The sequence below is a fragment of the Panthera tigris genome, chromosome E1, assembly GCF_018350195.1.
Source record: "Panthera tigris isolate Pti1 chromosome E1, P.tigris_Pti1_mat1.1, whole genome shotgun sequence".
NCBI lineage: Eukaryota > Metazoa > Chordata > Mammalia > Carnivora > Felidae > Panthera > Panthera tigris.
The window spans coordinates 20645786-20662041 of NC_056673.1; the positions used below are offsets into that span (position 1 = coordinate 20645786).

General features: G+C 52.2%; 1 protein-coding gene across 1 annotated transcript; it reads left to right on the forward strand.

The window, feature by feature from the left end:
* The first annotated feature begins 749 nt into the window (after window positions 1-749).
* On the forward strand, window positions 750-12700 carry TMEM98 (transmembrane protein 98). The gene is made up of 7 exons (XM_042967271.1): window positions 750-868; window positions 3015-3196; window positions 4341-4472; window positions 5439-5472; window positions 7945-8060; window positions 10581-10640; window positions 11886-12700. Exons 2-7 carry the CDS (start codon window positions 3066-3068, stop codon window positions 12091-12093), a joined length of 681 nt encoding a protein of 226 aa, XP_042823205.1. The 5' UTR covers window positions 750-868; window positions 3015-3065; the 3' UTR covers window positions 12094-12700.
* Window positions 12701-16256: the final 3556 nt, after the last annotated feature.

The window sequence follows — 16256 nt, forward strand, 5'->3', positions numbered from 1 at the left end:
TGGCTGTTTGCAGAGCAGGGTTGGTGAACCAATAGTGTGAGTTCCCTTTGGTCGCTGGAGTAGAGCACAAACAGAAGGGGCAGGACGGCCAGCCAGAGTCCTGCATTTCTCCGCTTGTCCCTGGCACAGCAACTGTTAGGGGTGGGCCTGCTTGTGTGTCCAGTGTGGATGAGACTGTCAAGAGAGCTCACGCTGGTTTGCATCTACCCTGGGTCAGGCACTCTTAAATGCGCTGCATGCATCATGCCATTTGACCCTTTTATCAGCTCTGAGCACGCCTACAAGTAGTGGGCCCACTTTGCAGATGAGGAAACCAAGGCACAGGGAAGTGAAAGAAGTTGCCCACATCTAGAGAGTGGCAGAGCCAGGATTTAAACCACGGTGTGTAGGGGCGCACTGGCTCCCTGACCAGCCCACAGCGGAATCTGCTAGGGCTCCACGGCCCCCCTGGACGGCCGGCCCGTAGGGGTTGGGTGGCCATAAGGACCCTGCGGCCTCCCTCTGAGCCTGGGGCCCCAGGGGAGAGAGGGGGAGGGGGAGGGGGGGGAGGGGTGCGAGGAGCGCCTGCCAGGTGGCTGAGGGAGGGCCTCCCCGCGGCCCCCCCCCCACCCCGCCCACCCCCGGCCCGGCGGGGACGGCGGCGCCTGGCAGCGGGGGATTTGGACGCGGCGGCCGGCCCCCGCCCCCCTCCCCCCGACCTGGGGGTTTGGCTCCCGGGGACTTTATCTTGATTCCTCGGCCAGCCCAGCTCCTTCCCGGCATGCCCCGCTCCTGCGAGCCGCCCTCGAGTCCCGCGCCCGGACTTTGCCATCGGCGGGGCCGGGCGGCCGGAGCGCCCCCGGGATGCGTCCTGCGGCCGCGGCCTGAGGTGGGTGGGCCTCGCCGCGCCCCGGAGCGGCGGGAGGGAGGGCGTCCGGGCGCGCCGGGGTCCCGGGGCCAGGAGATGGGGGCCGATGGCGGGGAAGGGGGGGGCCCGGACCGGCGGCACCTTTGTTGGCGCCGCGGAGCCCGCGCACTGCAGCCCGGGCGCCCACAAGTTGGGCAAAGTGGGAGCTGCGCGCCTGGGAGCCCTGCGAGCCTCGCGCCGGGCCGGGCCGGGGGTCCCTTCTTCCGACCTGGGTGTTGGGACTGGTGTTCCCGGCAGGGGGAAGGAAAGAGGCGGAGGCTCGGGGCTGTTTTATCCTGGTGGATTTAGAGCCCCTTGGAGGTGAAGAGGGTGGGGGACACACACACACACACACACCAATAAACCGAGACCTACCCACACGCTTACACAAAGACAGAGAAAGAGACAAAAACTTATCCTGAAACACACAGAGAAAAATACACGGAGAAAAAGAGAAACACACTCTGACACGACGCTCCGAGAAAGGCCGCAAAAACTCAGAACGCTCATAGGGACTCAGAGAAACACACTCAGGACGCCCACAGGAAGCCAGGAAACAAAGCGGGTGGTCTTGGGAGGCCACGGTGCAGGGGGAGGGGGGGACAGGAAACGCTGGGGAGGGGGTAAGATGCCTGGAGAGGAAAATGGAGAAACACAGAGACACAGAAATGAGAAAAGGAAAAGGGCTAAAGGAGGTAGCCCTTCAGGAGGGACAGTGTAGAGAAACACACATCTAGAGAAATTGAGGCAGACGCTGAGAATTACCCTCCCCACCCCCTTCCCCACCCCCCATCCCCCACCCCCACCTCCTATGGGAGATACAGAAATAAAAGAGACAGACCCCAGCCTTCTCAGCCTCTTGAGCAAGTGAGTTCCAGGTGGTAGGACAGCTTTGTGAAAACTTTGAGAAAGGCCTCCTTGGCACTTTGAGCCAGCCAAGCCCCTATGTTGTCCACCTGGCAAACTCCTACTCATCCTTCAAAACCCAGCTCAAACAACATCTGCCCTGGGAAGAAGGCTTTCGCAGAAAATATCATACAAGTAGAGTTACCTCTTGTCCGTGTTCTCTGCATGTGACACAGCACAGGAGTTGAGCTGGGGAAGTGGTTGACCGGCAAACAGAAAACATGTGTCCATTTGTACACCTGTGTCTCAGCTCCTCAAGGTTTGGGGTTAATGTCTCAATTATCTCCAATCTTCAGAATCCAGCCTAGTGCTTGGTGCCTAGTAGATACTTATTGAATGCCAACCGGGAACGTTCAAACCCTCTGAGGCATGTAGTATAGAATAAGTTCTGCATCATCCTGGGATCATAGGAACGCCTAGACCAAGGCCCCTCTTGTGCAGATGGATGGAGAAATTAAAGCCCAGACAGGGGAAGAGACTTGCTCAAAGGCACACTAGTAGGAGCCTGTGATGAATACATAGTTCCCTGAGATGCCCCTTGTTCCTCCGCCTGAGTCTCGGATAGGTGTGGAAGAACCCCCTGAATGAGAACAGACAATAGGCAATGAACATGTTACCATCAGTGGTAAGTTTCCAACACGGGAAGTGACAGTCAAATGCCTTTCCACAATGTTTAGAATCTTCTTCCCTTCTTAGAAAGGTGAGGGGAGGTGGATGCCCAGCCCAGTTTAAGTGAATGCGTTTCTGCTTTCAGACTACAGAACCTTGGACAGATTACTTAACCTTCCTGAACCTGTTTTCTCAGCTGTAAAATGGGAATACTAATACCTACCTCAGGATTGTTAGAAGAGTTAACACACAAAGTGCCAGGCACAGAGTAGATTCTCAGTAAATGCAATCCTGCCCTTCTTAGGAGGGTATTCTTTCCTGCACTTGGTGTAGATGTGAAAACAACGGTGTTAGTTATGATGTTTCCTTTTGTGCAGATTTGAAAAGCCAACCTGGTCCAGCAGGTGGCAAACTCTTAATTAGACAAAAGGCAGATTTGGGACATGACATAAAATGCATCTCGTTTCTGTTCAGGCCCTCAGGTCTCTGCAGGTGACTTGGGGGGAACCTGGCTCTCCGCACCTTCCCCCCCCCCCCCCAGGTAGGACCCCGCTGCCCCACTCTCTTTTGCTGCTTCTTTACCAAGGCCTGCTCTGCCCTTGTGTCCTTCAAGATTTAGCTCCTGCTGGGGACGTGACTGGGACCGAGGGAGCCACCCAGAAGCATGGAGACTGTGGTGATTGTCGCCATAGGTGTGCTGGCCACCATCTTCCTGGCCTCGTTTGCAGCCTTGGTGGTGGTTTGCAGGCAGCGTTACTGCCGGCCTCGGGACCTGTTGCAGCGCTATGACTCCAAGTGAGTGGGCCCGGGGAGGGGAAGGAAGAAGGGGTGGGTCCTGCCAGGGGCTCCAACAGCAGAAAAAAAAGAGAGGAGCCCAAGGAGTTTGGTAGTGGACAACTCTAGCTCAGCTTTTTGTCTCTAAAATGGTACCCGAAGGCTCCCTTTCCAAGAAACACCTCGGAGCTTGGCAACATCCTGAGCCTTCTCTGACTCTGCCACTGAGTTAAGGAGAAAGTGACCGAACGGGCTCACCTACCACAAAGGTGTGGCCATCTATCCAGAAGTGGCCACTTCCCTTAGCATTTGAATACATCCAACTTCTTTCCAGCCAAACTCGTAGGAACGGAGATCCCAGGCCTGCATTCCAGCCACACATGGAAGCAGCAGATACTGGGTTGTGTGAAATCCCAGCAGAGGACTGTCTCCCTCTTTGCACGGATTTCTTCATGATGCGTTTTATGTGCAATCTATTTTGTAAGCATGATCTAGTTTTCCGTTTAGGGGTGTTTTAACGGATCGACCCTTGAGGGACCATGGCAGGTCACCCTTAGTTTCTCTTATCCCTCTGTCTGAATCCTATCAGCATCTCTGTTAAGAGGTAGATAATTTGTAAATGCCCGTTTATATGACCCAGGAAAGTTCTGCTATTCAACGGAATTCTCTGGCGTCCCCTGTTGTAAAGTCAGTGTTGTGATTCCTCCCACTTCTCCAGTAGAACGAGGAGGGGTAGGACCAAAGTCCTTCCCGACAGTAATTCTGCAGACCAGGTAGGTTTGGGTAATAGGAACTTCGGCTTCTCTGGAAAAGGTAGGCTTGAAGGAAAAATGGGTTCAAGAAGGCTGTTATTTTGTGCTGAAGGAGCAGCCCTGTCTGATACATCTGCCTCCTATGGCTGTGGCCCTGCCCTTTCTCTTAGTGGCTCATTTCATTCTGCTTCAGCTGTCCTTAGTGCCCTGCCTGCCTCTGTGACCCATGTCTAGCCACGTGCCCCACCCGCACCTGCGGTCCGACTAAGGTTAAATGTGGCTCCAGGACAAGGGGTCACTGCTTTAACTTGCTAACTTTTTACATCCTGTTGGGGGATGTGTGGGCCTCGGTGAGGAGAGGGTCAGCGACAGTCACCCGTCACGAAACCACTCACCTGGGCATTTCCTTCCAGGCCCATTGTGGACCTCATCGGTGCCATGGAGACCCAGTCGGAGCCGTCTGAGTTGGAACTGGACGATGTGGTCATCACCAACCCCCACATCGAGGCCATTCTGGAGAACGAAGACTGGATTGAAGATGCCTCGTAAGGCCTTGGGGACCGCGGACCGCGTACTTCCTTCAGTCCCCTGGAGATGGCACATGGGCCTCTGGGTGCCCTTTTCTAGGTTCCTTTGCCACAGGACTTGACCAGGCATCCGGGAGCACTGAGTCACTTACAGCTCTTTCCCGGCCCTCAGCGTCGGGGGGTAGAGAATCAGATTATGTTATGACAGTGTTTGTCCTTCCTCCCCCCATTCTGTAGATCTAAACACTGAGGCCCATAGACGTGTGGCAGAGGTTGTTACAGAGTCACCTTGATGTGCTTGGGTTATCCTTAGGGGGCCCGTGAATTTGACACCCAGGCTCCAGGGATGCAGCCTTTGTCTCCAGGATCCCTCAGGGATCTCTCCATCCGGCAGGAGCCTCTACATGTTGAGAAGTGTGTGCCATTCTGTGCCATTGTCATTCACCAGCAGACGTGTGGGGGACATTGCATGTAGGACACTGGGCCAGTTAGTGCAGCTGTTAGGAATTCTACTAAATACACTATTTCCGAAACGTTAGTGGGTCTCTGCACAGCGCCGTGAGCACACACAGGGGGCGATGTCTAGAGTTGCCTGGGATGGGGAGGTGGAGGTGGCTTTCATGAAGGCTGTTCCGGAGTGAGTGCCTTTTGACCTGGGCCTTGAAAGATGAGGTGCTCAAGAGGCTGAGAATAAGGGGAAAGTCACACGGGGTGGAGGGAACAGTGTCAGAAGCTCAGAGCTCTCAGAAAGCATGCCTTGAGAGGTGAGTGCTGCCTGGGAGAGTGGGCTGGATACGGGAGGGGAAGGGAAAGGAAAGAAGGTTCCTCCTCATTTAGCTCGTGGACCTGTTCAGTTTAACCCTGAGGCAGTCCTACTCTCGGTGGTGTCCCGGTGGGTCAGAGCTACATGAGGAGCCGAGCTGGTGGCCGGAGCCAGGTGGGTCTGCAAGGAGGAGCACTGACAGATTCTTTTTGTCTCCCCAGGGGTCTCATGTCCCACTGCATTGCCATCTTGAAGGTAATACTTTTGGATTTCCCATGAGATAAGGGGGTGGAGGGGCTCACCAAATCACCCCTGTGCCCACACTCTTTTTTTTTTTTCTTGTTAACATTTATTTGTTTTTTTGAGAGACAGAGAGAGGGCGGGGCAGGGGCAGAGAGGGAGAGGGAAACGCAGAATCGGAAGCAGGCTCCAGGCCCCGAGCTGTCAGCACAGAGCCTGATGTGGGGCTCGAACTCACAAACCGTGAGATCATGACCTGAGCCGAAGTCAGATGCTCAACCGATTGAGCCACCCAGGGGCCTCTGTGCCCAGACTCTTGAAGGGCATCTTAGGAAGGGCCCTGAACCCGTGCAAGAAGGTTTTTAAACATGCCTGACGCTTGGGATTTCTGCTGTTTCCACTCCCTCCTGGGTGGTCTGTTATACGCGAGCATTCTCAAGACCCTTTAAAGGTTTTCTTTCACCTGGTCCTGCTAATACAGTGGCCTGTGAGAAAGGCCACATACGTGGTCACTGGCCACATTTTCACCAATTGGGGAAGGCAGTGTGCCCGAGTCTGTGTAGCTGCTGAGGGGGAGTGGGCTCCCCAGCTTCCCTCTGGGCACTTTCCTTCATTAACAGAGAGCTCAGCCCTTTGCTCAGTGAGTTGAGTTCTGTATCTGGACTTCCCCAGTTACTAGAAAGTCCTTCATTGGCCCTCTCTGGCTGGGACGGTAGTCAGCCACATGGGACGGTCGGTGGTGTTGAAAAATCCAAACCATGAGTATTGTACTTGAAGGCAGATTTTTTTCTTCTAATTCCTGCAACCTCCATGATTGGGTGGAAAATTGCATCCAGTTTGTGTTTTGGCTAGTTTTTATAGTTTGGGGTAATTTTTATATTGTTAGCATTTTTTTTAATGATTGTCTTGTCTCCTATAGTTTTTAAAAAAAATTTTTTTTAACATTTATTTATTATTGAGAGACAGAGAGAGACAGACATGAGCATGGGAGGGGCTAAGAGACGGGGAGACACAGAATCCTAAGCAGGCTCCAGGTTCTGAGCTGTCAGCACAGAGCCTGATGTGGGGCTCGAACTCACAAACCGAGAGATCGTGACCTGAGCTGAGACCAAGAGTCAGACGCTTAACCGGCTGTGCCACCCAGGTGCCCCAGCATTTGGTTTTTTAATCCTTGTGTGATAAGAATAATATTGAAATATTTGGTCAGTTGCAGATATTGGCAGTTTCTTCATCGCGTAACCTGGGAAACTACAACCTTTATCTTTTTGTCCAGTAATTATTCAAGATTTCAGAAACAGCCCATGTTTTCTCCAGTGTCATTCAGTACAGATAGGATGATGTCTTTCGTCCCACGTCTCCTGTAGCTGTCTCTCTTGGGGGACAAAGGAGTGTCTACTAGGAAATTGTCCTAGGGTCCAGGATTATTTAATTCCAGGGAGCTCTTTGGGTGTAGATATGGTTACAGACAGGTCTAATGACTAGAGCAATTATACCATATTCATTTCCCATCTCCCAGCTAGCATGTGTCCTGGTACCAGGTTTTGTCCCCGTCCCTGCCTATGACACCTGAGCTGGGGAATAAGTCAGCAGCAGGAAGGAGTCTTACTGGATTGGAATCAATGGTCCAGCCTGAGATTCTCAGATCCAAGGAGAGGGGAGAGGCCCTGGGGTCTGAAGGCCCTTTTGGTTGGCCACCTGCCCTTGAGTCCCTGTGGTGGGGACTTGCAGGAGGGGCCTCGGCTCTCTCCTGGGTGAGCTCTTGGCCTTCTTTCTACCCTCTTTTCCAGCCCCAAGTAGGTGACAGGTAATGGCACTTACTTGCAAGGGACAGAAGCACATCCAGGTTCTAACATCGGGGAGGTGTGGAAGTGGGGAACCAAGCTTTTGGGGGTGGCCAGCACTGCTGATGGATGAGAAAGGCCTCAGGTGGTAGTCATGCCTTTTTCCTGCTTTTTCCGAAGACTCATTTGCCATGGCTGTGTTGACAAACATGGTGTCACCCCAGATAATTGTTGAACTAAGTGCTGCTTTTGGAGGATGTGCTTCAAGGGGACAGTTGTCCTTTGTCCAGCTGTGTTCCTGAGGGTGCCCCACTGGGGAGATCTAGCCTTCTGGAAGACTAAACCATGAGGTGAAAGAATAGAAAGAGAAAGTAGGTTTTTCCCCCTAAACGACAAGGCGAAATTAGAGCACATGATTTTTCTTAGACAGATTAATTCAGCTTAGACTCCTCTAAACCGAAACCGTGACCCTGATCTCAGCTTCCCACCCCTCCCTCCTCGCTGGACGGCGCCCTTGGCTTTTGCTGCTTCCATCCCATTTCTCTCGTCTGTGTGCTTTTCACTCAGTTTGCCCACTAGGTTAGGGGCCCCTGGTGTGGGGTGGAACCCAAGGCAGGGGCCATATTTGTTTGTGGGGCCAGCAGAAACTCTTGGGGGAGCTGGAGCGCCCCCCGCTCAGTCACCCCTCCCCTCCCTGCTGTGTTAGATTTGTCACACTCTGACAGAAAAACTTGTTGCCATGACAATGGGCTCCGGGGCCAAGATGAAGACCTCAGCCAGTGTCAGTGACATCATCGTGGTGGCCAAGCGGATCAGCCCCAGGTGAGCTGGTGGGCCTTGAGGTCCCCACCCTCTGCGGAGAGTGGGGGGATGGGGAGGAGGGAGGGACCGGAAGCTGAGGTGGCAGGCGGGCCAGGCTCCTCAAGGAAACTACATAGGTCACTTCAGTTACAGGTGTCCCAGACATTTACAGAGCGTCCAGGAAGGTTTAAATTCTCAGAGACCAAGCCAGGGTTTAGATACTTGTCTCACACAGTGCCCCCCGCCTCCCATGGGCCTCCTCCTCTGGTTGGCTTTTTGGGGAATTCTAGCATGTGACTAGGGCCGACTCTTCTAGTCCATTCTGCAGATCCCACTGTGTCTGCTGCCTCTCCCTCAGCCCCACACCAGCTGGGGCTGCCTGCCTTCCCTTCTTCCCAGGCTCTGGGCCAGGAAGCACATTTCCCGCCGGTGTCCACACCCTCGTGCAGTGACCATCCCCCACCCTGCCCTATCTGTACTGGAGACCAGTTTCAGGGACCTGCTCCTTGCCACTTCCCTGTCAACCACTGGCCCAGCCAGCAGCCTTCAGGACTGGGTGTGGGGACGGGGGGGAAGAGAAGCCATACCTCATTCAGATATCCCAAATGCCAGGCTGTCTGCAAAACCCCACGTGGGAGGCAACCGGCAGGACTGTAGTCAACAACTACACCCCCTCGTTTGGGCTTGACTGTGGAGAAGTATAAAGCCCTTTTCTTAGGGAGAAGGGTGGTACTGCGTTTGTGCTGCCATCTGGTGGCTGGTATGTGGATGTGCCTGAGTCGGGAGTTGGCCAGGTCCAGGATGTTTTCTCAATCAGCCAAGCAGCCTTACTGCCCGGACAGTGCCTCCACGTCCCCGGTTGGAATGGTGGCACTCCCTGTGAATTCCAGGGACTCTCGGTTTCCTGGTTGCCATGGCCTCGGCTAGATCACGAGGAACCAGCCCTCTGAAGGAATATGAGAGTTGGAGCACTTGAACTCTGTCCAGGGCATTCAGAGAGTTGAGAAAGTAGGAAGGAGAAAATCCCAGGGAGGGACTCAGCTCAGAAGAGTTCTTGGCTTTTCTGAACTGGAGCTGTCCCGGGTGGGTGTAGCTATGGGACTTGTACCAGCCTGGCCAGAAGGCCCTGCAGCCGAGGCCCTGGGTAAGGAACCAGGCATTCCTCTGGCCACCCCTTGTTAGTAGAGACTCTGCACTGCTCCTGTCTGCTGGACCTTCATCGTGCTTCCAGTCACTGCAAGAGCCACCCCTGGGGCCTGCGCAGTTCCTGTGATACCTGGTTGTCATGAGGAGGCATTGCCAGGAGCGGTGGGAGGAGGAAAGAGATTGAGATTTCTGGGGAGGAAGGAAGTCCCTGGGGCTGGGGATTAGCCCTGTTTTGAGAGGGGGTGTGTGTGGCATTGCTCAGAGAGTGGACCTAACCTGGTGCACACTGGCCCATCCTACTGAGCCCCTTGGGCTGCTTCCAGAATGTTCCCTGCCATAATTCAGTCAGTGCCCTTGCTTTATCTTTTTGCCTTTAACACTTCTTTCTTCATCTGGCCTTTTTTTGTCCCCGTTGTTTTTCTTGCTCCATTTATTCCACATAAGTGTGTTGATAGCATATTAGTTTCAAGGCGAGTGGCTTCAGCTCCAGGGCACTACAGAGAAAGGGGCTGGCGAAGACGGCCGCTGATGTTCTTTGCGTTTCCTCACCAGCCCCTCAGCCCCGAGACAAGAACATTGGAGGGCATCTACCTATTTTCAAGTGCTTTTCAAAATCAAACAATGTATCATTATTTTTTCTTCCTGACTACCACGCAGTCCAGGAGCGAGGATTTGGATAAAAATCTTGAACCGTGCAAATCAGAATGAATAGTAGCTCCTTTCTGAACTTGATTTAAAAAAAAAAATTAACGACGAATTGTACCGTATGTAAAGGAAATCCACTGGAGCAGTTTGGACCCGAATTAAACTTGTAGGCTTTGTGTGTGTGTGTGTGTGTGTGTGTGTGTGTGTTCTATATAACTATATTTAACCTTTTTTAAAAAACACAATAGTAGTAATACTTAACAGAAGTCAAAATGCAGAAATAGATTGGAAAGTGAAGGAACCCCAACTTCCACCCCACCCCAATCCCTGGCAGTAACACGATTGAATGCTGGGTATTCCTCCACACTGCTCAGCGGCTGCACTTCATAGCTTTTGTTTATTTATTTTCATGCCAGTGGACCCATCAAACTTTAGATATCGTTCGGCAGTTTGCCCTTTTAATTTAGTAGCGTATCTTGAACATCAGTCCAGAAGGGTGAGCTTAACACTTTTTAAAAACTATCGGGACTGAAACAAAACCCAAAAACAAAATACTCCCCAAATCGAACCAGAAGTCTTCCTGTTTAAGTCTGTCTGAGAAGGCAAAAGCAGTTGGAGAAAAGAATCACTAAAGATTGGGGCTCTTCAGTATCAGAAGAGAAGATCGGGACAAAGAAAGGTAGAAATGGAGGAAGAACAGAAAAGGACACCAGGGAAGTGAACTACTGAAATCCTTTTGCCTCCCCACAGAGTGGATGATGTGGTGAAATCGATGTACCCTCCGTTGGACCCCAAACTCCTGGATGCGCGGTGAGGAGGGGGGAGGGGTCATTCGGTTTCTCACGCGAGAAGCTCACTGTTCTTATCACATCTGTGAGGTCCTCTGTCTGGGTTGTGGAGGAGGCTGCTGTATTGGGTTCCCAGGGCTGCAGGCCCCATTCATTTGAGTGTGAATGGTGATAGAGGCCCGAGCTCTTCCTGAAGCCTGGGATTAGGGGGAGCCAGTCTTAGACTTTGAATTTTTAAGATTAAACATCTGGCCACGGTAAATCCTACCTGCACCTTCACTCCCTCTCCTTTCCCCCATCTGCCTCCGCTCCCCCCATCTCCGCTCACTCCCCAGGGGGTGGGTGGGTGGGGCAGGTGGTAAGCAGGGCAAAGGATGGAAGGGACAGCTGGGCTCAAGCTGTGCTCAAGTTCCGCAGGACTCCGCAGGACGTACCCAAGACCCCCCCCTTGTGACCCTCCCGTAGTACACTGAGTATACGTTGGCTTTTGACGTTATACTCCTCTACCAGATGCAAACTCATTAGAACAAGCAGATTCTTTTGTCTCTTGGATTTACATGAGCATTTCATAGATCTGCTGTGTGATGATTGCCAGACTGCAGTGATTACAGTGGCTCCCAGGGCTTCAGTTGGTTTTTCTGCCCTGCTCCCATGCTCCACCCCGCTGTGTCTACGGGCTCAGAATCTGATACAGTCCCACCTGCATCATATACACTCACTCCATCAAAGATATTCTACAGTGAATCTTTCAATACTGGGAAAGAAAACACTCCTCCTCAGTTTGGTTTTCAGTTAAAATTTGTTTTTAGAGTGGTCTAAACCAGCTCGGGGCCTTATTGATTCAAAATCAATAAGGGATGCCCCAGGCAGAGGTACGTCTATCGTGTTTTTAAGTGGGCAACAGTTGGGGATGCGCTCATCCAATGGACTAGATCTGAATAGTCCTACAGAACACTCTTCTGGGAGATGTTAATAGGTGTGCTGCAGAAAACAGTCTCCACAGTCTTAAATGAGTTAGTGAGCCACAGCACATTGTATTCTGTCCTTACAGCTTTATCACGCATGTTACAGGCTCAGAGAAGGCTTCAGTTAACGTTGTTTAACCCAGCCATGCCCAAATTTATTGGAGTGTGGAGCCATCTTTAAATCACCAACCTCCCGGGGAAGGGCCTCCAGTTTGGAGAACACCAGACCAGAGTCTGTCCATGTGGGCTTTGGTGCTCAATCCCTCATTCCCTAGGGACACTGATCCTGCTGCCTTTTCTAGGACTACTGCCCTGCTCCTGTCTGTCAGTCATCTGGTGCTGGTGACCAGGAATGCCTGCCACCTGACCGGGGGCCTCGACTGGATCGACCAGTCACTGTCTGCTGCGGAGGAACACCTGGAAGTCCTTCGAGAAGCAGCCTTGGCTTCTGAGACAGATAAAGGCCTCCCAGGCCCTGAAGGGTTCCTGCAGGAGCAGTCGGCCATTTAGTGCCTGCTGGCCAGCCTGCCGCCGTCCCTGGGTGGCTCAGCGGACCTTCCGCTTCTCCCGCAGCGTGAGTTCTCAGGGGTTCAGCTGTACGTGCCGAGCCGATGCCTCTGCTGCAGTAGCAAATGCTGACTGGCGAGTGGCAGTCTAACACCGCGGTTCCAGGAGACGGCTTGCACCGTCTGCACAGCAGAGCCTTAGAGACTGGTAGACCGGCAGCTTTATTTAGCCCACCTAGTGTTTTCAAGAAAATTGAGCCACCATCTAGAAATCACAGGGTTTCGCCCTGGAATCAGAGTTTCCGGCTTCTCTTAAACAATCCGAAGATAAGGCAACTCTGAAATGCATCTGCAGAAGACAATCAACTTGAACTCAGTGGGAGTTGTGTCTTTTGACAGGGCTTGTACTCGCTCTCTCTCTCTCCCTCTCACTCGCCTGGTCTGTTTCATTTGTTTATATTATCTGCCCTGTCCCTGGGGCATCTGAGTCCCTCTTCCCCTTCCCAGGTTTGCCTTTGGAAGTGAGCAACGAGTTGATTTTTCCTTGTCATTGGGCCTGCAATTTTACCTACCTACCACTAGGAGGACAGTACACTTACACTTAGACTTCTGTCAAGCGAGTGGTTATTGACTCATTCGAACGTATGGGGTGCAGTGTGATGTATTTGAGAAGTCAGGGTGGGAGAAGGGAGCCTGAGAGTCCTGAGGACACATTGTGCATATGACCCAAAAAGAGGTATTTCAAGACCCTTCAGAGTTTAGGCGGAAGTGAAGATCCCACCATAAAGTAGTTTCCACATGAGCAATGATATCCGTGAAGATTGTGTTCCCCCTTTCTTTTGGTTTCTGTTTGTTTTTGCAAATATTGAAAGACGAGGGGCATTTTTATGACATGAGACCTTTGTGGGACCCAGAATTGCAATCACATATCCAGACATACATCTGAGTTGCTTAATTGCCATCATAAGCATATAGGAGAGCCGGAAGTACTTTGCTTCTCCCGGGATCTCAGAGCCAATGTTTCTCTTGGGAGACAGGGCTCTGGCTTGGGAGCTGCCTTGGTTCATATGCTGTGCTGTTTGGCATGTTTGGATCTCCGAGTCTGGTCCCATTTCATTTTCTGTGTCCTAACTCATCAGCAAATGCCTCTGTCTGGTTCTAGAGAACCAGGAGCCCATATTTCCAAGATCAAGATTGGAGCCTTGTTTGTCACTGAAATGTCCCATTGGGCACAGTCCATTTTCTGCTGGAAAGCAGGATGCTTCTGTGTACGGGTTCCCACCTGGGAAATGGAGTCAGGAGAGGAAAGCTTGGGTCAGCTCGCTGTGGACTGATGATGGATTCCTGACTACAGGGCCACCTTATTGGATTGTCCATTCCCATCAGCTCTGAACACATACTAAGTAGCTAACTTGTCCTGCTGGTAGGGTGTGAATGGGGAACTTCCTCAAAGCCACTTTGAATTTTCCATGTCGTGGCCTCCACAAACAGACATCCACAGTCCTCCTGTTTTTTATTTTCCCTTCCTTTCAAAAACCTACATTCACAATGAGATTGGAAACCACTTTCTGCTAAGGGGTTGCAATGGCTGCCACAGGTATAAATGTCCCTGCCTTTGAACCTGGGTCAGAGCCCTAAGCCAAAGAGGGACAGCCCCAAATTGGCATCTCAAATACCACCCAGCAGGCGTGGGGGCGGAGGGTGGAGGTGAAGTTTCCCAGCATCCCTGAAGCAACGCCCGCTGTTGCCAACCTTCTGTGAGCCCTGGCAAGTCCTGGTGCCTACCTGAATCCCTGGGTCACTGCAAGGAGAGGTTGCTGAACGCCTGGGAAGTGTCTGCTAGACTGCAAGATCTCCGATCTGGCTGCTGCGTGGTTTCTCTTTTGTCTCCAATGCAGGACAAATAAGTCTCTGGATAAGGTGGCTGTTGGTTGAGGTGAAAGCACCATCTGAGGGAGGAGGCCTCCCTGCTCCTCTTGGCCCTTTGCGAGTTGGCCGAAGTTACCTTCTCCGGGAGGGCCAGGTTGGTGAGCACAGGGGATCCAGCCTGGTGTGGTTTCCCAGGGGATGGACGCGTCCCAGGTCCCTGGTTCGCTAATGTCTTTCTGCATGGTGGTAGCTCTCCCGTGACACACACCACCCCCTGCCCTGCCCTGGAGTAGGAGCGTCAGACTCAGATTGTGAAGACGGAATGACTCAAGGTTGGCATGGAGTGTGAGATGAGTAAGATCTTCAAACTCAAACAGTTAGGTTCAAATTTGGACTCTGTCATTTACTGTGTAAGCTTGGACAAGTTCCTTAACCTCTCTGGTCCTTAGCTTTCTCATCTATAAAATCAAGGCTCCTTACTACCTCATGGGTTAGCGTGTCAATCAAACAAAGTGTGTGTGTGTGTGTGTGTGTGTGTGTGTGTGTGTGTGTGTGTGGAATGCCCCGTAGTGTGCCTGGTACTGGTTAGCCGATATTAATCCTGCTCTCCCCGAAGCCGCCCATGCCCTGAGGCAGGTGACCCAGATGGCAGCACCTCAGTGACCCTGGCTCTGTCTGAGCAGGAGTCTCTGTTCATAAGCTCTGGAACTGAGCGGCCAAAAATGCTGGAATCACTGCAGTAGGGAGAGTGGCCCAGCCTTGTCCCTGCCCCATCCCTGGTCTGTTTGCAACCTAAAGATGGATCTCCCCACCTCTTATCAGTGTTTCCAGGGTTGATTGCTCAAGCTCACATTCCTCCAGAAAATGGCCCAGGGAGCCTCCTCCAGCTTGTGACATTTTCCAGATGGAGCACGTGTTCCTGGCACCCAGCCCACCCTGGTGCTTACCGTGACCTGCCTCATTCCAGAAGTTCCTTCTCTCAAGAGACTCTACTCTGTGCCAGATCCCATAGAAAATGCATGCACCTGATCTGTCAAAAACAAGATGACTTACAATTCAAAATCCCTGAGTTGCTTTATGACCTGGGACATCTTGGGAAGGTGTCAAAGGAAGAATTTGCATCAATTTCTTTCTTTCCTTCCTCCACCCTCTTCTACCTCACTTCTAAGCCCTCCTGCCCCACCAAACTTGTCCAGTTTGCTCACCCTGGGAGAGAAGTGTGCTAGAGGCTGGGGCTATGAGCAAAAAGTGCCCTCCCTGTCCTTAAGAAGCAAGAGGGACAAATAAGCAGCCGACTGAACCACAGCTGTGGCAGTGCGGTGATGGAGGGGTGCCTAGCCTGGGACCGACGGGACACAGAGCAGGGAGATGGGAGTCAGTGAAAAAACCTGGGGGGAGCAGATGCCCCCATCACAACTGTCAAGGGGCAGAGAGGTGTCCTGGGCAAACTGGACAACACAGAAAAGGACCAGGAGAGCATGGCTGATTTGAGAAGTGCAGGTGGTTTGGAGGCTGGAGTGTGGGGTGGACAGGATGTTACATCACGGAGGACCCTATAGATCCTATTGAGGAGTCAGAGCTTTATTTCTCTGAGCAAAATAGGGACCACAGAAAGGCTTTAAGCAGGGGAGTGACAAGGTCAGATTAGCAGTTTAGAAAGAGTCCTTCATACCCTATGACAATAGTCTCAGGCCCATCAATTTGCCTGATGCCACTGAGTACACATTTCCCCCTGAGTCGGAGAGGCTCACGATCCAATCATGATATAAAACAGGGTGGCAACTGGTTGGGAAGGAGGAAGAGGGACTAGGCATCAGAGTAGAAAGTGCCAGAGGGAAATACTGCGGTTGTGCCTGGGTCTGCTTCTGGCTGATATGGAACCTGTCTCTGTCAGAAATGCTGATGAGCAGGGCTTTAAGAATTTGGGGCATAACTGGGTCCTTGCTGCTTCATCCATCTGTGTTTTTATCATTCCTGCTTTACAGATAAGGAAGCCACAGCCTAGAGAGATAGGTAACTTTCCCCAAGCTAATGATCCGAGCAGGAGGGGCGCCTGGGTGGCTCAGTCGTTTGAGCATCTGACTCTTGGTTTCGGCTCAGGTCATGATCTCACAGTTCTGTGAGTTTGGGCCCCACACTGGGCTCTGTGCTGACAGCATGGAGCCTGCTTGGGATTCTCTCCCTCTCTCTCTGCCCCTTCCCTGCCCTCTCTCTCTCTTTCAAAGTAAACATTAAATTAAAAAAAAAAAATCAAGAAGGAACTTCAACTTGCCATTTTGTGTTCTCAACCAACACTCC

What these genes read in the sequence shown, in the direction of transcription:
- TMEM98 (XM_042967271.1), top strand. Translation starts at nt 3,066, where the DNA reads ATGGAGACTGTGGTGATTGTCGCCATAGGTGTGCTGGCCACCATCTTC. An exon ending in GACTGGATTGAAGATGCCTC is followed by an intron (nt 4,473 to 5,438) that starts GTAAGGCCTTGG and finishes TTGTCTCCCCAG; the next exon opens with GGGTCTCATGTCCCACTGCA. An exon ending in ACTGCATTGCCATCTTGAAG is followed by an intron (nt 5,473 to 7,944) that starts GTAATACTTTTG and finishes CTGCTGTGTTAG; the next exon opens with ATTTGTCACACTCTGACAGA.